We start from the raw sequence: 21,778 nt of genomic DNA on the forward strand, positions 1-21,778 counted from the left end.
TCAGAATGGGGGAGGCATGATCTGCACCTGAGTTTCAACCATGGCAGCCCTCCATGCTGCCTGTAGGCCAAACCAAAGGCCTAATCCCCATCCCAGTGCAAGGAAAGGACTTTGGCTTTGAGTGTCATGATGGCATTGATCTGTTCCAACCTGAAACCACAAGCAAGGAGTAGTTGCACATCAGCCCCGACTCAAACCAACAGGTATTTTGGTCATCATTTTAATTAGTTGGTGTCACACAGGAGTATGGGTGCACTGCATTGCACTACAGGTGTTAAACTGACCCCGGCACCACTGACCAGCATCACCCAGCAGTGGAGGGACACAAGAGCTGTAATAATGTTTTCACCTATTGGCTAGGAGTGCCTAGAGAGCCCAAAGCCCCACTGGGGGCCTAAGGGCACTGCGGGGCCAACTGCCCAGCTGGCAGTGACAACTAGAACCTGCTCCATGCACACATGGATGCTAAAAATAAAAATACATTAAAAAAATAATCCCTGAAGTGGTTTGGCTACGGGGCTTTTAATTAGTAGGTGGAGGAGGAGGCTACAGCAAGCTCTGTGTTCCCAAGTGCTGATCCGTCTCCTTTTGGACCACGCTGTACAGAACCAGCAGCCACGCTGGGGGCAGCTGATGGAACATCCAACCCCACCTTCTCAAGGCATTATGGGGACAAGAGGTGACTGGAAGGGTGGGCAGCAGCCTCTCCCTCTGATTGCTTTTGGGCTGGCATGGCCCCTGGTGGAGGATACGAGATAACCCTGCACTGCAAGGAGGCTGAGCAAGGCTCCATGCAGAGGGATGGAAGGATTGAATTGGAAATCCCTTGTTAAGCGTGGAACGCAGTTGCGGAAGACTGATCTGTGGTTGTCTCACTAGAAGCAATATGCAGCACGTGCAGGCTGGATATATGGGTGCAAACACAGGGTCCCTTCTCTCTCCCAGCTCCTGTTGCTCAGTCAGGGCTCCTCCTCAGGGCATCATCCTACTGCCCTGCTGAGGAAAGGCCTTGGTTCTGCAAAGCCGAGCCCGTCTGGCTGGCGGTGAAATGCAGCTCAGGCCTCCCGTGCTGGGAACACATCCATCCCTCCTTCCCGCTGTGCTCGCATCAATCCCGGGGCAGGTTGGGTGGGGGGATTTTAGTGGCGGATGGCTCCACACCCCAGATCTCCTTTGCATACTCTGTGATGGTTCTGTCACTGGAGAACTTGCCCGAGCACGCAATGTTCCTGATAACTTTCTTAGTCCACTCGCGGGGGTCCTGTGAAGAGGAGAGGCAATGGCAGCACTCAGTTTCCCATGCAGCTCTGGGGGAGCACGGCCTCGCAGGGTGCCAGCCAAGCACCCTTCACTGGTTTAAATGCAGCAGGAGGAGCTGCTGCCATATCAAAACCTGCCTCACCCTGCCCCACACCACAGTGCTGTGTGGTGTAAGAAGGGACATCCAGCTCCCTCGGCTCCCCCCTGCACTGCCATGGCCGTGACCCCCATCTTTACCTTGGCTGGGAGCAGCTCTTACCATGAACAGCTGATCCACTTGGCCTTGGCATTTAATGTACGCTTCGTAGTCAGCAAACACCTTAAACCTGGAACCCAAAACACAAGAGACTAAAGCTAGAGGGTGCCTGCTGAAGGGTTCCAGGTCTGTGCAGCACAGACATCGCCCACAGGGAAGAGCAGCCACTGTGGGGATGGGATGGTTACCAGGACTCACCTGTCGTGGTGCATGAGCATGTTGACAACGTCTCTGAAGCAACCGGGATCTCTTGGGGAGAAAAACCCACTGCTGATCTGATCGATGGCTTGACGCAGCTCCGGTATGCGCTCATAGTACTCCCGTGCATTGTACCTGCACGTGGAAGTGGAGACAGGCTGTATTGACTGGAGCCTTGCCCTGTGTCTAGGGCAGGTAAGGACAGTGCCTCTCTGTGCCCAGGTTTGTGTCCTATTCACTGGCCGAGCTGCCCAGGACTGCACCCTTGTCAGAACAGTCACTGCCCATTCCAGGGCTGGGGGCTCCCTGCCAGAGCTCAGCACTGTACCCATAGGACAGGCCCTGGCACACATTTCACCCTCCCTGGTACTAACCCTTGGCGATCCAAGGCTTCCACTTCCTCCACCCGCATGCCAAAGATGAAGAGGTTTTCTTCGCCTGCCTCCTCAGCCATCTCCACGTTGGCCCCATCCATGGTGCCAATGGTGAGGGCCCCGTTCAGCATGAACTTCATGTTCCCGGTGCCCGAGGCCTCTGTGCCGGCTGTGGAGATCTGCTGGGAGAGGTCTGCTGCCGGGATCACTGCAAGAGAGCTGGGAGTTTGGCCTTGTCGTGCTGCAGCTCCCACAGTCTGTGCCCAGGACAGCAGGACTCTGCACATCTGCTAGCAAGCCCACTGACCTCCCAAGCCCAGCCCACAGCCCAGAACCAGATGCAAAGGCCCAGCCCTGCCACAACCACGTGACTGCTGGATGTGCCCAGCTCCTGAGACCTGCTTCCATATACCAGGACATACCCTTCTCAGCCAGGGACACCCGATAGTTCTCCAGGAAGATGACCTTGAGCTTGTCCCCCACATAGGGATCGTTGTTGACGACCTCACCGATGGATGTGATGAGTTTGATGATCATCTTGGCCATGTGGTAGCCAGGAGCTGCCTGAAGAAGAGCAGAAGGTTGAAGGGTGAAAGCTTTTTAAGGAAGGCAGAGCATGTGCTGCTAGTGCAGGTCCTCACTGTATGGAGAATCAGCAGCACAACCCCATCCTGATTAACCCACCGTGGGTGCAACAACAGCCCCAGAAGGGGACGGCCCCTACCCCACATCCCTGCTGAGCCACATGAACACCAAGACTGGAAAATACTTTTACCTTTCCTCCAATCATGATGGTCCTGGGCACAAAGGATTTGGAAGGGTCACTTCTGATACCTGAAAGAGCAGGGCATAACACAATGGATGTAAAGATAAACCAGGTGGAGCTCGTTGCTTGCATCAGGGGTGGGATCCCAACCCACATGGACCCAGCAAACCCATCCTGTGTCCAACCAGAGACCTCCCAGAACTACTTGAGACAGCACGAGGGGCTGGTGTGGGACCTGCCTTGACTACAGGACTTACGGTTATAGAGGGTGATTGCATGCAGGCAGTTCAGCAGCTGCCGCTTGTACTCATGGATTCTCTTGACCTGAATATCGAACATGGACGAAGGGTTGATTTTGACCTTGTAGTGCTCTTCCAAGTAGGCCGAGAACTTCAACTTGTTCTCCTGGCAAGAAAATTGAATGAGGAGCAGGCACGAGCCCCCGGTACCAGAAGCAAGCATTGGCTATTAGTAGGAGCATGCTGCCTTTATCCTTCTTCCTCTCTCACCCCACTACCTGCTTGACTTTTGCCACGTCCCTGATGAACGTCTCGTTGTTGATGAAATCCAGGAGCTTCTTCAGCTGGCTCAGATCCGTGACAAAATCTTCCCCGATTTTCTGAAGGAACAAAGCAAGGGAGGGATGTCCCACCTGTTAGACAACTGTCCACAACCACAATACCCCAACAGAGACACCACAGTCCTCTTGGGAAGAGCAGATGTGCTGGGCAGGAAAAGGGGATTTTGTACAGCAAGTTGACTTCCCTGCATCACCAGGGAGCTCAAGGGCACGGGGGAACTTGCAAGAACCCAACCCAGTCCTCCTCAAAGAGCTGCAACTGCAAGAGAAGGGAGCCAAACCCAAGTTTCTGCAGCTCTGTACAGCCCCTCAGCACAGACCTTAAGGCTCAGCCAGCCTCACACCTCCATGCGACCAGTATGGTCCTACAGGTTGTCCTGGCTCACACCTGCCTGGCTCAGCCCCGTCCTCTGCTCAGCCTACACAAGGAGGTGCACAGAAGTGAACAGCTGGGATCCCACCAGACACTTGTGCCTCACCTCAGCAATAACATCAGCCAGTCCCGGGTTGCACAGCAGGAGCCATCGCCGTGGTGTGATCCCGTTTGTCTTGTTCTGAAATTTCTCTGGCTCCAGCTCATAGAAATCCTTGAACCTGGAATAGCAGGGAGTGGGGGCTGCACTGAACCACTGCCCACCCCTAAGAGCTTCAGCTGCTCCCCTACATGTGCTCCTGGCTCAGGGCAATATCTGCTGATCTCTGTACCACCAAGAACTCTCCATGCTGCCTCTTAACCCCTTCCTCAGCTGTAAAGGGTTTCAGCAGCTCTGAAGGGAGATGAATTAGACCCTGTATGCACTCTAACAAGGTGCTCTCTCTATCACACGACCAAAGCAGGCCTTAATACCAGTCTGCCCCAGCCAGAACCCCACGCTTGCAGGCAGAGCTCAGTGAGTGGAGAGGGGAGGTCTGTGCACACCACGGGTGTCCCCCAACTCACACTGTGTTCTTCACGATGTCAGAGTGGATGCGGGCCACACCATTGACAGCGTGAGAGCCGATCACACAGAGGTGTGCCATGTTGATACGCTTGCAGTCTCCTTCCTCAATCACTGACATCCTTCGGAGACGGTCAATGTCCCCTGGGTAGAGAGCTGCCACGTGCTGCAGGCAGGAAGAGACAGGGGCATCAGTGACCCAGCTGCAGAGGCTGGAACGTTCCCATCCTAAAACACAGCTGGAGCATGACCCACAGCCCACGGCCAGCCCAGTCTCTTACATCCAGATGCATTTGGTTGAGGGCATAGATGATCTCTAGGTGACGTGGCAGCAGCTTTTCAAACATGGAGACTGGCCAGCGCTCCAGGGCTTCAGGCAGCACGGTGTGGTTGGTGTATGCACAGGTCTGTTTTGTGATCTCCCAGGCCTGTGTATAGACAGCAATTAACATGCATGTGCCCAGGCCAGGAAGAGAAGAATGCCCTTTGTAAGGACGGGACAGCAGCCCTCAGCCCTGATGAGGATGGTATGTGCCTTCCAACTCTGCTTACCTTGTCCCAGTCCACCTTCTCCACATCCACCAGGATCCGCATGAGCTCTGGGATGGACAGGGCAGGGTGGGTGTCATTCAGCTGTATAGCCACCTGAAACACAGACTTGCTGGGCTCAGATCTGGCAGCACCAGGGCTCTGACTGTGCCCCAGTACGGCACCCATGGGCTCAGGCTGGGGGTGAGGCTCAAGTATCTTCTTAAGGCTCACAGACCCACCCTACTCACATCCCAGCAACAGACAGAGCTCCCAGAATTGGAGCTACTCAATCTTTGCAAGCTTGGCTCCAAACTGTACCCTTTCTTCCCCCCAACCCTGGGAAAATGGGCCCAGAAATCATTTCTGTGTTCCAACCCATACTTCCAATCCTGCCCCCACCTGGTCCTGAGCCCTCCCTCACAACGTGAGGGTCTGGTTGGGCTCTCTCTGCCCACAGACTCACCTTGTCTGGGAAGGTTTCAAAGCTTGTTCTCACAGGGTCTTGACAGCCAAATTTGGAGGACTTAAAGCGTCGGATGATGTCGTGCAGCGTCGCAGCCACCACAAAGTACTCCTGCTTCAGACGCAGCTCCTTGCCCTCAAAGAACTGATGGAGGAGGATGCACAGACATCAGCACTGCAGCTGCCATCCATAGTTGGCAGCCCAACTCCCAGAGATGCTCCCATCTCATGTGCTTCCCCTACATGTTCTGCATCTTGTCAGGCTGAATGAACATGTAACCCATGCTGCCTCTCAGCTGCCTCCAGAGGGCATCAGAACCTGCCACATCGGTGCTACCCGACAGACCAAGCACAGCTCCTTTCCTTGCTGCAAGACCCTTTACAAGGTTTTTGGACCAAGGATTTTGGACTCCCAGCAATAGCCAGAAGCCAATGTCATCTATGGTGCATCCATATGGTGCAGCTGCCATCTGTGCATGCCACACATCATTCTGGTCTATTTCAAAATGGCAATAAAAATGAGTGTGTGGGAGTAAAATGCAGGCGAGCTCTTCCAGCACAGATGCTACTCCACAGCTGGATATCGGGGGCTCTTTCCTTTTGGATCTGCTGCACAATGACGGCATAGCCTGGGATGATTCCTTGTGAGAAAGCCCTTAAGCTGGGCTGGAAACGAGTGCCCTCTCATGGATCCCTATGAAATGACATCTTACTTTTACAAAGGTAATTTGGCAGCTGCCTTGAGTCTGAAGGAAGGAAGACAGCAGCTATGTAATAAAGGGCAGGCTCTGAGATGCTGTCAGACAGCAGAGACTCTCTGGAGCCAGCAGAGCTGTCTGTTCATTCACAATTACAGAGCCAACCTTTTGCATTAAAAACCCTCAAAGCAGAACAATAAACAACAGGTTGCCATATCTTTCCTTTGCTTTCATGTGCCAAAACTACAGAAGGACGATCCCAAGCAACAGAAAAGAGAAGCAAAAGAGTTACTCACGTTGTCATTTGGGTACAGGACTCTGGATATGTTTTCTGCCAGGTTTCTGTCCAGCACCGCCTCGATGTAGTCACCCACATTGACTGCAGGGAGAGAAATACAGCACTGCAGCAGCTGTAGATACAGGCAGGTCCCCTACAACGTGCTTCCCCTCTTTTCTCATAGAGGGGTTTGTAACATGAACATTAAGGCTGATATTAATGAAATATGAATGGGAATGGGCATGTGTGTAAATGCAACCTGAGTGAACAGAGGAGAAAGAAAAAGACAAAGGTGTTATCTATATCCATACATTTTCTCGTGATGCATGGACTGGGAAGGACAGAGGAAACTGAAGACAGATAGCAGCCAGAGAAGGCAAAGAAAGGCAATCCATGGATGTGTGCTCAGTGCTGAGTTCTGGAGGCAGCCAGGAGAGATGGACAAAATGGGACAGCACTTACACTCTTGGAGGTTGAAGTCATTGGGTGCTTTTGCAGACCACAGCCTCATAGTGTTCACAGTGTTGTTCTTGTATCCTGGCACTGGCGTGTCATATGGCATAGCAAGGACAACCTGCAAAAGGACAGTAATTCCTTCTGGTTAGCAGCATGATGGCCTTGGAAGATGGTTGAAAACCTCTCCTGTTAGTATCCAGAGGACACAGACAATAACTGACTGTGCTAGAGATCCCACCTGCACTACAACTCAGCTGCTGAACTTCAGATTTATTTATTATTGAGGGCACTTCCAGCACCTACTAGCAATGCATTAACAGGAAAGGTTGGAGCTTCCCTGGCAAACGAGTTACACGCTCATCAATTAAACAAAAGAGAGTTGCAAGCAGCCTGCTGACTTTCTCATACCAGCTGGAGCACCTCTCAGCTATCTGCCAGAGCCCTGCGAGCATCCTCAGCTGGTCACTGTGCTGGGGTAGAGCACCTGGAATACGCCAGGATACACACCACAGCCTGAATCCTGCCCAGGAGCCCTCTGGGCTTACAAGGCAGAAAAATCCAGGCAGATCAACACGTTGACCTTGAACTGCTTCTTTGTGCTGGCATCAGCAGCGCTCCCCCTCTGGAGAAAGGCAGCAAGAGCTCAGGCTCTCAAAGCTGATATTATCAGCTCCCAACATGGAAGCAAGCAGAAAGCCTGCCCTGTCTGAGCCACGGGACCAGGGCGTGCATCCTGTTAGCTGTATGGTGCTATATTTGGATAGTGCAGCTTTAGCTTTTTTGAGCCTTTCCAGTTTGTTCCTTCACTTGCACTGGCTGAAAACTCACTTCCTTGTCAGAAGTATTTCCCAGCTCACAGCTTGGGATCCCTGAAACGCCCACCCGGTGCTGGGCTTGAAAGGGGAAAACACCCAGAGGCAAAGTTCTTCCTCCACCCAGGGCAGCGCTCAGAGAGGAGACGCTGAAACTTCTTCAATCCTTTTAATAAATCCACTCCTCTTCAAAGCTTGCCTGCCTCGCCTGGAAGACTGGAACACATGAAGCAGCAGCACACGTGGCTCCTGAAGCACAGCATTGCCTCTGTAATTACGACACTGCCTCGCCTCAGCCCGAGGCAGGAGAATGTGGGTGTCTGGAGAAGCATTTGCTCTCCACAGCAGCACAGAATAAGGCCTCTGGGCAGACTGGAGACTTGAAACCTCATCTCCAGCCTCTCCAGACAGCACTCTACTCATCAGGCCAGCACAGGAAAGACAGGCACTTGCTCTGACTACAGGAGTCGAACACACGCTGCATTGCTCCATGGTTGCCCTGAGAGATTGACACCCACCTGCTGCAGCACCAGAACCACCTGCAGACTCACTGGGTTTGAATGAGCAGACAGGGATATGGCCCTCCTCCAGCACAAACCCATGCAAGACTGGATGCAAGGATTTACCCTGGAAGGTCTGATTTGTGTTCAGTACTGGAAACCAAACTGCTGAATGCTCTTAAATGAAAGGCTCAGTGAAAGCAGAAGTTACTATGCAAAGGGTGGCTGATGCAAACGCACCCCAGAGAAATCATCCCAAACCTTCAATGTCCTGGTGCTGCTGCTTAGTGTAGGACGCACACTTGAAAAGCAGAAATCACAAGGATCCAATCAGCATGTCCCTGGGTAGTTCAACCCAACTGGACCTGGATGTACGGCTGTGACTGAACACCCCCCGTCCCTCATTTCCCCTTCAATGCTGCTGCAGTGAAAATGAAATTGCAAAGGCAGCACAGCACACTCAGCTGGAGCAGGAGAGAAGCAAAGCCTGACCACAGTTAGCATGGGGACAGACTCCTCCCCACCCCCACGCTATCCTGGACATCCTACCTGAGTGTCCACCCACTTGACGCCCTCAGGGCTGTGCTCCACGCGGCCATAGAAGTGCACAGGAATCATGTACTCTGGGCGGGCTTTCTCCCAGGGATTGCCATAACGTAACCAGTCATCAGCCTCCTCCACCTGCAACAGGCAAATGTGGTGACGTCTCCTGCCTCCAAGCGAAGGCCCTCACTTAAGCCCTCGATCCCACAGGCACAGCAGCACCCCAGGTGCTGGTATTTGTCCAGTCACATTCATCCTCTACCAGTCACTTCTGGAGCCATAGGGCCAGCACATATGGTTGGAAGCAGCTGCCTGTTGGGCACTACAGGGTTAAAATGAGCAGAGCAGGCCACGGACAGCCCAAGGCACCACATGTGGTTTGCCAGGCCACGTCTGCAGGTGCCCATGGCAGCAGGGAATAGAAGTGGAAGGGGTGACCTCAGTTGGCTGATGTACCTGCCAGCCATCGACGATCTTCTGATTGAATATACCAAACTCGTAGCGGATGCCGTAACCGTACGCTGCCAGCCCCAGTGTGGCCATGGAGTCCAGGAAGCAAGCTGGAAGAGCAGGGCATGGTCACACTGCAGGAACATCACCCCTCGCTCCCTGCAATCGTGTGACAGCCTGCCCAAGTGCACCCAAATGCAGCATTACTGGGCACTTCTGAACCTGACAGAGAACCCCCCCCAGCTGGCGCTAAGCTGCATGTCCAACTCACACCCCGCATTACTACTGTCTCGTTCAAAGCAAACTTTTCTAGCCATCAGCCCAGGGCAGCTCTGATAAGCATCAGCTCTGGTGCCTCCTCTGTGTCAGGCAGCATGTCTCCAGCAGTCCCTTGTGACAGGCAGATTAAAGCAGCAATTTGCCTACGTGAGAGCTGCTGGGGCACCTCTGCGAAGTCAGAGGTTTTACAGGGAGCTGTGGAGCAAGGCTTCAGGGGGCTCCTTTCAACCACAGCCCAGCATGTCAGGCACAAGAGCACCTCTAAGATGCTGGCTGCAGATGGGCTAAGGTCTGAGTGCTGTCCCGCTGTAGCAGGCAGGCTGGGTGCAGGAGGTGAGGCAGAGCTGAAGCTGTGACACCTCACAAGGAAGGCACAGCTCAGGCTGCCCTTGGTCCTTGTGTGCTCCTGATGGGGCTCCCCTCTCCCTGTGTTACCTGCCAGGCGGCCCAGGCCTCCGTTTCCCAGCCCAGCATCTTCTTCAATTTCCTCCAGTTCCTCCAAGTCCAAACCCAGCTGTTGGGGAAAGATGCACAGGAGATGAGGTCAGTACCCAGTCCCCACAAACACAAATCCCAAACCAACCCATGCGGGGCTCTGTCTCTGCAACCCCTTCCCTCCTTTACTTCCAAAACAACTTCAGCTTCTGATCCCCGGGCACCCTAATTAAACAGGAAAACAATGCAGCTCATCATCAAACATCGCCTTCCCATGAACTAAGTTTCCTTAGAAACATCAAACAAAACACTTGCCTCCTGGCAGCCCTTCAAGTTGCAAGGCCCTCCCACTGAACTCTGCATTGTAGACGGGATGGCAGGTGGCCAGCCCCATGCACAAAGGACTGCCTGCTTACGTGCACCGCTCCTCTTCTTACACCCACCCCACCTTGAGAAAGGTTACGACAATTTCTGCAGCCTGTTATTGCTGCTGTTAGGCTCTGTGCTTTCCCACATCCTGACCACCTGGATGCCAAGCTTCTGGGCTGGAGTCCATGGGTGGAAGGAGTTGTATCATCTTCTGCACCTCTTGGGCTCCCCTTCTCCAACACAAAGGCTGGCAGTCTCCCCGGGGGCTGAGTTCAGCTTAATAAGTGTGAGAGCGCTTATCAGAGGGCAAGGCCTCCCAACTGAGCTGGCCATCATGACCTCTACAACTGGGAGGCTACAGCAAGAGAAGCCTTCACTGCCACATCTGGACAAATCAACACATGGAAAACACCTCACAGAGGGACATGAGGGATCTCCCTGTATAAAAGCAGCCCATGCTCTGAGGCACAACACCTCGGACCAAGTGTCGGGTCCCTCCTTGGGAGTCCCTTCCCATCCCCTGGCAGGGAACATGCTGGACAAGGCACTTCATCAGCAATGGGAGCATCTCATTGTCGGAGGGTGACAGCCCAACATCTACTAGAAGGTGTAACATGAACCAGTCTGTGGCACAGGGGAAATAACGCCCCAAAACTCACATTCTGTCAGAAAAGTCACTTGTCCTGCTGCAGAAATGGCTGCAAGCCTAAGTAAACATGGGCTGGCTTTTGTGATCGACTCAGTGGTACTCAGCACAGCCCGTGCTTTTGCCAGTTTAAACTCATCCGATGCTATTTTAAATCAAGCAATTTCTCCCCTCCTCCTTCCTCCCTGGTGATTTGCTGTTCCATCGGTGCTGCTGCGCTGCCTTGTGTGCCTGCACGTTTAAATGCACTTTGGTGGCATTGTGCTTCAGCTCTCCTTTCCGGCCCAGCCTCTCTCAGCACCTCCCACCATGAGCCATCACTGCTCCTAATGGTGCAGAGCTGTTGGCACCGGAGCATTTCCTGTTGTTTGGGAGCTGCTTTCTGGATGCGGAGCCCAGGACGAGTGGTTTGAGGGACATTATACTCCAGTTCTCAAGACACCCCAAGGTCAGACTGGATGATGTGATGACCTTAGAGGTCCTTAACAACCCTACTGATTCTGTGATAAGGCCCTTCATGGCCTTCTTTGGAGCATGAAGAGCACTTAACAGAGAGCCAAGCCTTGCTTTGTTTAGTCAAAATAAAGCGCCCTTGGGAGGAAGCCCTGAGGAATAAAGATTCTCCATGTGGAAAAGCTTGACTAGTTCTGCATGGGGGACCGCAGTACCCCAAGACTTCACCTGATAAATGGCTTCATCACAGGCATTCTGCAAGCCCAGGTTCACCATCGTGTTCTGCAGCGTGCGGCCCATGTAGAACTCCAGGGACAGGTAATAAATACGCTGGAGAGGCAAAGAAAGACACTTACACAGTGACACACACAGCACACTCCATCTGGCCTCGAGGAAGCCTATTCGTCACCTGTTGCACCCAAAGGGTTCCACTGGGATCCCTTCAAATAATCATCAGGCCCAAAGGCTTCCCCCATTAGGGATGCCTTCCCCCATTAGGGACGCCTTCCCCCATTAGGGATGCCTTCCCCCATTAGGGATGCCTTCCCCCATGAGGGATGCCTTCCCAGCACGGCTCTCAGCTCCTGCTCCCAACAACACACAGCACAGCTTGTTTGTCAGAAGGAGCTTTGCACGGGACGTTAGCCAGCTCCCCGCCGCGCATCTCCCTGCCAACAGCCTTCTATAGAAAAATCGTGTTGCCTGTTCAGAGTGTTTCCCTAATTAACTTCAGGCGTGAATTATCTGGGATGCTGACTCCTATCTCTATGGCTCAGCTGAGGTGATGCCTGCACCCCTGGCTTTCAGTTTTCTCACGCTGCATGAAGCTGAGCAGGCGTTGCTACAACAGAGGACCCCCACCCGCGGCTCCCCGTGCTGGGCAGCAGGCCAGCCCCCTTCCTGCTAGTGATTTTCCAGCTCTGCTCTCACTCTTTCTGAGCAGAGAGAAGATAAGCGAGCCGAGCCATGGGGACGGCCCATTTTTAGCACTGAGAGCCGTCAGTTCTCCATCCCGGCTGGGGCACGGGCAGACATATCTCTCAGCAGGGAGGATCCGCCTGGTGGTGAGGGGGGCTTGGAGAGGGGCTCGATGTCCGGCATTCTGAGCAAGTCAGTGCTGACCTGCTGCTCTGAGCACTCAGAGCTTCACACGGAAGCTTCAAACCCACCCGATGCGGCCAGACCAACCAGCACCTTTCACCCTGCATAAGAACGGGCCGGCACAGCGCATCGCATCGCGGCTCACCTTGGGGTCCCGCTCGTAGTAGTGCTGCTGGGTGCGGATCCAGCGTCCCACCAGGTGGTCCCGCACCGTGTGCGCCAAGGCGAAGAAGTAATCGCGGGGGGTGGCCACGTTGCGGTCCTTCACCAGCGTGAAGTGGAGGTGGCGGTTGAAGCTCTTGCGCACCTCCGCCACGTCGCCCAGCCCCGCGATGCCCCGCACGCTGATCTGCTTCCGTCTCTCCCCATCGCTCAGCGGCGCCGCCATCCCCGCGCCGTCCCGGCCGCCCGCTCCGTTCCGCTCCGCTCCGCAGCCGCCGCGACTCCGCTCCGCCCCTGCCGGGCGGGGCCACCGCGGCGCTGCCCCTCGAGGGGAGGAGGGGAGCGGGGCTGGGGGCGGCCCCTGGGCCGGGGGATGCGGTGGTGCATTGCAGCTGGCTCAGCGCGACCGACAGTGTAGTTCAGAAGGACGCGTGCAAGGTCTTAGACGTGGTTCTGCACCACATCCTTAATGGTTCAGGAGTTTTGCCTGTATCCTGCCTCACATCCCCAGTCCCTTCTGTAAAGAAATGCAACAGCGATCAATACCTGCTTGAGGTCAGTGTACCACAGTACCCACGGAGCTTAGCACAGCATCACAGCGCGTATTGCTGCTGCCGTTTCTTCCACTACCTATCATTTAAACTCAATGGAAATGAACACAAGCATATAGGTACTTTGAGACCATCATAGGCACTATGAGACCAACCTCTGCTGAGCAAGCACCATAGCAGGAGAAAGCATAAAAATCCAAGTCCTTCACTTCCTCAGCTTTATGCACTTTCCCGTAGAGCATCTTTGCTGCTCTGTTAGAACAGGATGGACACGGAGGCTCACCTAAAACAATGCAGAGACACGTGGAGTGTCATACATAGGTTAAATGATGCAGTCTGTGTAGGAGCTGCAAGGGGACGGCCACCTGCACAGCAGCACTTCATCAGTTCTTACAGCCTGTCCACAGAGAATAGAAATAACACACTTACTTCCCTCTTCTTCCAGTGTTAATTCAGACTGTCCTCATGCTGAGGTTACATGTATGACAGCTCGGGATGAACAACACCATTTGAGGCAGAAGGGTATTGAAAGCGACTCGGAGTGCTCAGATCCCTCTGTGTTATTGGGTGGATACACCACAGCGTGAGAGTCAGGAGCTGCAGAGCCTCCTTAAGAGCACATGGAGAAGGCCAGACAGAAGAGTACACAGTTCATTTAGTGTCTCTCCAGGAGGCTGAAGGTGTATAATCTAATTTGGTACCAGCTGGCCTAGATAGGATGAGAGTTATAAAGCCTTATACCTGCCTTCTGTCCTTTGATTTCATTCATACACCATCTCAGCGTGCTGCCACCTAGATTTGAAACCAGGCAAGTACCCCATGCCAAGGCTGGAGGGAATCCATGGCTGCTGGAATCTAGCAGTGTCACCTCCTGCATTCCTCTCAAAGACACTCGGCCACAGTGACAGGAACGTGCATACCAATATACCACTCAGGCACCGTCAGCCCAGCAGGAAGGGGACAGACAACCCCTTTCTCCCATGACAGAACAACACGCTCTACGCTCAGAGCCAAGACTCGAGGTGTGCCTGCAAACTTACAGGGTTTTCCCTCAGCACAAGTCTCAGGTCATTGCAGAGGGAAGAAAAGCCTCTGTGAACATCAAACATGCTTCCTCTGATAGTCTGCTGACAACTTGTCTGGGATGTGCTTGCCTCCTCTGTGCGGTCCCAGCTAAACAGCTCGAGTTGGTAGCTTATGGCCATCAGCAGAACGGTGTGACAGCCTGCTGTCATATTATCCCTGCCCAGAAGGATAATCTCTCCTTGTTAAAACACAGTGAAGAGCTGTCAAATATAATCTGCCTCTTTAAAGACTGGGAGTGCAGCAGGCACTCCTCCAACCTTTCTCCTACCCCTCCTCAAAGGCAGCACAAACTCCAGCATGTAGCACTGACCCATCACATCCCACAGCAATGCAGGTGGGAAGGAGCTGCTCATTCTTTATCCACTGAACAGTCCAGCCTTGAAATCCATCTCTCTCCAATTTAGAAATAAGGACCTTGTACAAGTCCAGGCAGATGATACCAGTTGCTCTTCCTTTGTCCACCAGTGTTATCACTCCATTGTAGAAGGCCACCACGTTGGTCAGGCATGATCTGCCCTTGCTGAAGCTGTGCTGGCTGTCTCGGATCGTGTATAGTCACATTATTTCAGTCTGTGTTGATGCATTCCCACACTTCTCATCTGCAGGTCCTCTGAGCTATCTAAAACGTGTAACAGAGCAGAGAAAGCCACAGTGAACGTAGTGAGAAAGTGGCAAGGAATCAAACCAGAAGTACAGAAAGATGACAGTCTAACTTCATCTCACCTTCCAGCCAGCACCAGATTATAACATCGTCTGCTGGTCACTTCTCTGTCCTTCAGCAGCGTGACCTGACAAACCTTCCAACTGGCAGTTTCTGTTATTCCTCCAGTGGCTGTTCATGCCCTAATTACTGCAGCTTTGGTGACTGGCTTCCTAAACAGTTCTCAGTGGATGCAAGGACACTCTTGCAAACTTTACTCTGGTAACCACTTTGAAACGCAAAAGAATGTGGTCTTGCTGGCCATCTCTGCCCAGTCCCACAGCAATATTTTGCAGCTTCGTACGGCCAAGGGGATGACAGACTGAAAAGAGCCAGACTAACAGGCTCAGCTCTCTTGGAATTCATCCCGCTGCCAGCCCGGATCCTCTCTTCTCATTGAAATCCAGCTCTTCTCAGATCAGTCCTTTAAATGCACCTTCCTGACAGCCTCAGCTTGTGCCAAGTACTGGAGTGGACCTCATGAGAGCTCATGTTTGAAGAACATTAACCTGATACTTCCTGTGAGCACAAAAAGCAGTTGGCAGCACTTGTAATGCACTGCACGCTGTGCTGAGCAGAGCAATTGGAAGGTGCACTGCTTCAGCTGCTGCCCAGCACATCCAACATGTCCCACACCACACATGTACACAGAGCAGGTGGGAGGATGTACAAAGGAATCAAGCTCTCTGGTACCTTACAGCTATTTAGGACTGGCGTTGTAGGGTTATGACTGTACACTTATCCTTACAAGGTTAGCATTGTGGCTGGCATTTCTGCATGAGTGTTTTACAGGCAGCCTTTTAGGGCAAACATTCTAGTATTTGTATTCTACAGTTAGCACTGAAGCTTAGCATGTTTTAAACTCAATGGTTAAGGCTTTGAATCTATGGTTAACAGCCTATTTTTACCATTGACACTTACATTTAAGTACAGCTTTTGAGGTTCTGCTCATGTGGTTAGCATTTTAGGGTTATCTTTTTATAGTAAGCTTTTAACAGCTATGGTTCAGAGCCAGAGTTTGCATCGTAGGGCTACACATTTTAGTGCTACATTTTAATGCTTTGGGGTTCGGATTTTACAGTTAGCGTTTTAAGATTTTATTTATGGTTAGAGGTTTTGGGTTAAAGCTTTACAGCTCATGTCTCACAATGAGCAGTTCATGAACAGCATTTTAGGGTGGTTTTTTAACCTTTGAATTTAGTAGCTTGAGATTAAGGCTTTAGAGTTAGCATTTTAGGCTTAAAGTTAGTGTATTACAGTTAGCCTTGCATTTTAAGCTTAGTATTTTAAGGTTCACTTTGCAGACTTTAGGTTTTATAGTTACTTTATAAGGCTTGCATTTAAAGTTAGCGTTTTAGGGGTTAGAGTTTACAGTTAGAAACTGTCCCTTCACTGCCCCTATTGCATGAACGCCCTCCAGATGTCTCCAGAAGCTGCAGGATGTGCTCGCACCAACTGCTTCTTGCTTTATCTACTCTGGATTGACCTGCACAATGTTATTCCCAGAGCCAGCGACCCCCAAGCCAACATGGCCGCCCGGAAGTCGACGACCCCCACAGCCAACATGGCCGCCCGGAAGTCGACTATCCCGCAATCAAGATGGCCGTCGTCAGAGACGAGCGATCGCATTACCACACTTCACACAGCGGGCGGCAGCAGCGCGCCGGACCCGCCCCTCGCTCAGAAAGACAGAGAAAAAGGAAGAAGAATCAGTTAACTGATGTCAAGTCTTGAGAGTATCACTGCTGCTAACTAATATCACTGTTACTCTTCTATTTTGGTCTTCTTAAGCAAAATTACTTCATGTATTGAGATCCTCACAAACTATTTGATGTAGCACAGTTATTGCATCCTTCCTTGGAAAAGGCTTGGAAAAGGAGCGACAGCACAACACAAAACATCCTGAAGTGTCAACAATTCCTAAGAATGAAAAGAAATTACAAAAAAATCACAGCACACATCCGGAATTGAATTCAGTATTACAATGTATTATGTGCAAAATTCACCATTTGCCTTTTACAAAATGAAATACAACATGTGCCAGGGGTTTCAAATACATGGCAAACTAACATTATAAATGCTACAGGTCTTTGTATGTACAATACACGTGTTGCTTGTGATGTATTTCTGCAATCATCTGCCCACAAAGGACCTGGAGAGAACTCCACGTCTCTCTAGGATAAAAAACAACACAAAAACAGCCCTACGTGACTTGAGTAGGACCCACAGCATCACCCACAGCACCAGCTATCTTGCACAAGCCTACAGAACACACATATTCAATACCATTTTATCTTTGTACACGTAGGACTCTGACCTTCGCATGTCACCTACTGAGTAACCTAAGAGTCATGAAATGCTACAACATACTCTCCAGTCCAAAACACGTCTTGATGGTGCTGACAGACTATACAAAATGGTTAGTGTTCTCATTCAATGTACAAATACATCTAACCCTCTGCTAACACCAGCAGTATCTGGGAGAGGTGCTGTCAAATCCCTCTGCAAATCTACACAAAGGTTTACACCTAAATTCCTTGCCAACCTTTGCTCATTTTCTGCAAGGAGCCTGAACCAGCAGACTAACACATTTTAATCCCAAATTCGGTTCTTAAATTCTTTCTCTGCCCCTTCTCCACATCCTCTTCTTTCAACTTCCCCTTCCAACCACCCAGTTCTATCTAACACAATGCATATAAACAACAATCCGGATAACAGTACCTAACGTTCTGATAAAGGCACTGAAATTACCAGTGCCAACGTTACAATCTTCATAGCATAACAGATATGTCATAAACTCTCCTGTAACAGGAAAAGAAGAGGAACCAAAGAGACTTTTAATGCAATACTCTAAAACCAGCAAGAGATTTATTCTTGTATATTAAGTGTTAAAATCACATGCATAATTATAGAATATTTTATAGTTAAAAAAATATTTTAAAAAACAACCCTGACAGTTTACCTGCAACTGCTATAAAATTTCTAGGAAATATATATAAAAACATGGAGCTTTTCTGTAATAAAAAACAAAAAAACAATTAGAAAAGGATGCAATCATCCAGGTAATGAGCTAACTGATGCCCTGCATCGGACAGTCTTGTCCAACTCACGCTGGTGAAACTGAGCACACACCAGAGAGTTTGCTGAAGTAATTATCTAACGTACGTATATTTAAAATCAAACTGACATTTGGCTAAAGGACGAGTGTAAGAAAATAGATTTTGGCATACTACAGCAGAAAGAACTGCAGAGGGCCACAGTATAATATGTTTCATTTCAAGCAAGTCTGTGGTACAAGAAATTCAGCTTCGTGGGCTGCTTACTCAAACGCTCTGGTGGAATATCGTGCACAACTAGCCATATGCACGGTTTACACATATTATTGTCTTTTCTAAGCAACACTAGATGTGTCTGCACACATTTTGCTAGGTATTTATGGTTTAAAACCTGCATAGACTGTTTCAGCTCCTAAGGTGGGGAGCCAACAAGGTTATTTTCAACAGGTAAGCAAACAGAAGTTAAAGTGTAAGTTGCTGGCTTTAAGAGGCAGAGTCGTCGTTCTGAAAAATGGCACTGTATGGATCACTGTTAATGCGCTTGTAGACAAAGTGAAAGACCTGGGGCTGCGGACGGCTGTGCAGCTCAGCCTTAATCTTCTGTGGGTAGGTGTCTTCCGTCAGTTGCTGCCAGGTATCATCAACAAAAAGAAAGAGGCTGTATTCTTTTGGGTTGTCCACTTTGAACTTCTCAGCACAGAGCTGGCATACGTCTTCTGTAGTGATATACGGTCTTACTAGTAAGGTCTTTCCTGTGCATCCACTGTTCACTTCCTGGAATGCAACTCGAAGGTAGTTCTGTTGGATGATGAGAAAACAGATGTCAGAAAAAAACACCAAACATCCTCTGAAAATTCAAGAGTCAGCAATGAACACCAAAGTGCCTTGTGTTCTAGTTGTGAAACACGTGCCACTGGTTCCTGTCAATTCTGACCACCCCATGAAATGCAGTGTTGGTGGTGAAACTGGCAAATCTGCAGCTGGCATAACTGAAACTTAGCAAGCCAACATCCCTCTTTCCTTGCTCTGCATTCTTAGCTCTGTGACTAGGAGTGAACAGATACAGCTCTAAAGACGTATGGAAAACCCCGGTGATTTTAACACGACTTCACATTAGGCTTTAACAGCAAACAAAATGCTGAAAAGCAAAATACAGCACACCCAAGAAGATGCCAGTGATGCCACTGCTGGGTCACTACAGCAGAAAACTTCACATGATATATTAGTCAGAAGCAGAAAAAAAGCCCCCTCTAGTTTTAAGAAGACAAGGGTGTCACCACGAGCTACTACGTGATAAGCATCTCTTTGCACCCTGATGCTGTAGCACGCACCAGGTAATCCAGCCTCATGTAGGACATTTCTCTTGAGTTAATCAGTGTCTGAGTTTGATATGACAAATTCTGTAGGATGCCGAATAAGGCACAAAGAGATGTTGCAGAAAGAATGAATTGACTTTGCTGCATTTCACTAAATTTAGATGATCTTGAGGCAAAAGCTGCATCTTCCTCTGTTGAAATTGCCATAATCCCACGTGTCTGACGTAACACATAATAACAAATAATTAGAATCGAAGACTGTCTAAAGCAAACTAGGAAAGTGAGAAAGACCTGCTTTATGAGTGAGCTGTTACCTGTCTGAATGCTAAATAGAACAAGTATGCCAAACCTGAAGAAGTAGGGAGAAAAAAAAGCAGCACTGCACACTCCAGTTTTAATTTCTAATGTACTTAATGCACAGAAGGTGTGTTTTTAAATGCATGTGCATTTATGCTAGTAGGAATGCTCCAAGGAGAGGCGAAAGCTTGCCCATAGCTCATAGTGTTAAAATTATTTATGAAGTACTGGGAAGTTGTGTTTAATCCTCATCAGCTTATGGGATTTCTGCTTTCGATTGCCCTTTGAGGAATGGAGAACGAAGGTCTTCGAGTTTCACTAGGCTGCATTGCAGAAGCACAGTGAGTCTATCCTGGTTTGATGGGAGAATTATTTGAGCTGAAGTCACATAATGCCTTGTCATAGGAAAGGTACTTTATTTCAAGGACTGTAGGATGCAGAGAAAGAAAATGGACAAGTGGCATTCTGAATAGGCAGCAATGGCTCTCTCTTTTAAGAGGGACAACAGAAGAAGCAGCGTACAACTTCAGCGCCTTGTACAACTACCCCTGCATCCTCCCAGACCCAGCACAGCTGTATGGTTACATACAACCTAACCAGATGTATGGTTAGGTTGGCTGAAGTTGACTTGCTGCGGAAGGGAAGAGTAAATGGAATGCAAGATCCTGCCAAAGAATCTTCTGTGATTTAACCATCCAGCAGAGACCCAAGAAGGTGGATTTTCCTACAGCGCAGCATTTTGTGAGAAAGAACATCAGATTCAAGTAGGCTGAGACTCCTCCTTCATACAGGTAAGCACAATAAAGAACAGATCCCAGTAAGATGGACCAGCTTTGTGCACTGGCTGTGGTTTGGTACTTCTGTTGACTAGTTCTCCTCTTAAGAGAGGAATTGCACAAGACTGCTTCTTTTCTCGGTTCCTTCCTGTTCAGCGTTGATCTGTAGCTCTTTATATGGACGCTGGTAAAGCAGAAGAAGCCTGAGCTGAAAGGATTCATTACCTTCTGGATTATCCCACACCTTCACTTCTCAAGTGCTTAATTATGTCATAAATAATTAATGGTTGTCACTAGAAACTTCGTGCTGTGAACCGCATACAATTGAAAACAAATAAGTTAATTCTTCCTTCTTGATTACATCATCTTCCTCACTTCAGAATCCCATGGTTTTATGTGGAAAAACACGTAGGCCTGATTTTTAAAGATGAAATAATTGCAACTTTTGTTATTCTTCAGTTGAAGTTACTGACCTACTCTGAAAGAGCAGTAAGAAACGGACAAAGAAACATGAAGACATCCATGTTATAGAACACCACTCCTTGCACTGACTTTAAAACTGCAGACAACTACTCCTCCCACCTCTCCACTCTGCCACCTGCTGTATGCCACCATGAGTTACTGGGGAGCTGTGCTGATTCACATACCACTGGCGTTCCAGATCTGTTCTTTTTAGCAGCAGAACATATAAAAAAGCTAAATTAAGAGATATGATTCAGTTTGTCCACGTTCCGAGTGATTTAAATAGAAGGGTGGCTGGGAAAAACATATTTGTTACTTTCTCCAGACATCATAATTGAACCCTGTTATAAAGTACAAAGACTTCAGAACTAAGGAAAATTTGCCAGCCCTATTCTCAGCACTGCTACAACCCAGTTACCTCATACACCCCAGGGCAATCGTAACGAATCACAACTCTCAAATGGGGATTTCCAACATAATTATTATTCTTGACTTTTCTGCTTAAGCCCTGAGTTCTACCTGAAAATCATCAACTGAAGGTATCGTCCTGTTAGTCGTCCTCCTCTTGTGCCACTGCCTGAGAGTATCTCTGGCTTCTGAACTTAGCAGCCTGGCAGCTTGTTCCTCCTGGAAATTCTTGATCAGCGAAAGTGCTCCATAAGCGCTTGTCAAGTAATAGCCTCCTGTGAAGGACAGCAAGGGAAGAACTTCAGAGCAGTCACAAGCACAATACTGCAAACACAGTTCTTACGTACGTGATAGTCCCTGTATCCTACTGTCAAAATAATAATACATCAAAACAGCTCATTAACCTGCTAAATATTGGACAGCATCTTCTTAGTTGTTAAGAGAGATGTAGTAGTTAGACACAGTCCACATTATCAAGCAGTGAAACAGTTTCTAACTCGTGATCAAAAGATCATTGAAGGGGATGCATTCTTAAAAGCACTGGCCTGGCAAAGACTTCTCCAAGAAGTTTTTACTAAGT

At 49.8% G+C, this 21,778-nt stretch overlaps 2 protein-coding genes across 8 annotated transcripts in view; both read right to left on the bottom strand.

The window, feature by feature from the left end:
* Positions 1 to 202: 202 nt before the first annotated feature.
* LOC107310736 (glycogen phosphorylase, brain form) lies at positions 203 to 12,868 on the bottom strand. Its single transcript, XM_015856644.1, has 20 exons — positions 12,530 to 12,868; positions 11,512 to 11,613; positions 9,816 to 9,894; positions 9,108 to 9,211; positions 8,658 to 8,789; positions 6,803 to 6,914; positions 6,360 to 6,442; positions 5,367 to 5,510; positions 4,925 to 5,017; positions 4,654 to 4,800; positions 4,375 to 4,538; positions 3,914 to 4,028; positions 3,372 to 3,473; positions 3,112 to 3,259; positions 2,864 to 2,922; positions 2,511 to 2,652; positions 2,089 to 2,296; positions 1,715 to 1,849; positions 1,520 to 1,586; positions 203 to 1,261 (listed from the first exon to the last, which is right to left on the bottom strand). The coding sequence occupies exons 1-20, from the start codon at positions 12,770 to 12,772 to the stop codon at positions 1,109 to 1,111; spliced, it is 2,532 nt and encodes an 843-aa protein (XP_015712130.1). The 5' UTR covers positions 12,773 to 12,868; the 3' UTR covers positions 203 to 1,108.
* A 3,982-nt stretch (positions 12,869 to 16,850) lies between these two features.
* Positions 16,851 to 21,778, bottom strand: part of RIN2 (Ras and Rab interactor 2) — a 43,716-nt gene continuing 38,788 nt past the window's right edge. For 6 of the 7 annotated variants that reach the window (XM_015856638.2, XM_032443309.1, XM_015856637.2 and 3 more), the window contains 2 exons: positions 21,310 to 21,473; positions 16,851 to 18,737 (listed from right to left, as the gene is read on the bottom strand). In XM_015856638.2, coding sequence (XP_015712124.1) covers positions 18,423 to 18,737; positions 21,310 to 21,473 — 479 coding nt within the window. In that variant the 3' untranslated portion in view covers positions 16,851 to 18,422. Of the gene's footprint in view, positions 18,738 to 19,944; positions 20,807 to 21,309; positions 21,474 to 21,778 lie in introns of those variants that run through there. The other variant, XM_032443308.1, reaches the window with a different exon arrangement.

The sequence above is a fragment of the Coturnix japonica genome, chromosome 3 (assembly GCF_001577835.2).
Source record: "Coturnix japonica isolate 7356 chromosome 3, Coturnix japonica 2.1, whole genome shotgun sequence".
NCBI lineage: Eukaryota > Metazoa > Chordata > Aves > Galliformes > Phasianidae > Coturnix > Coturnix japonica.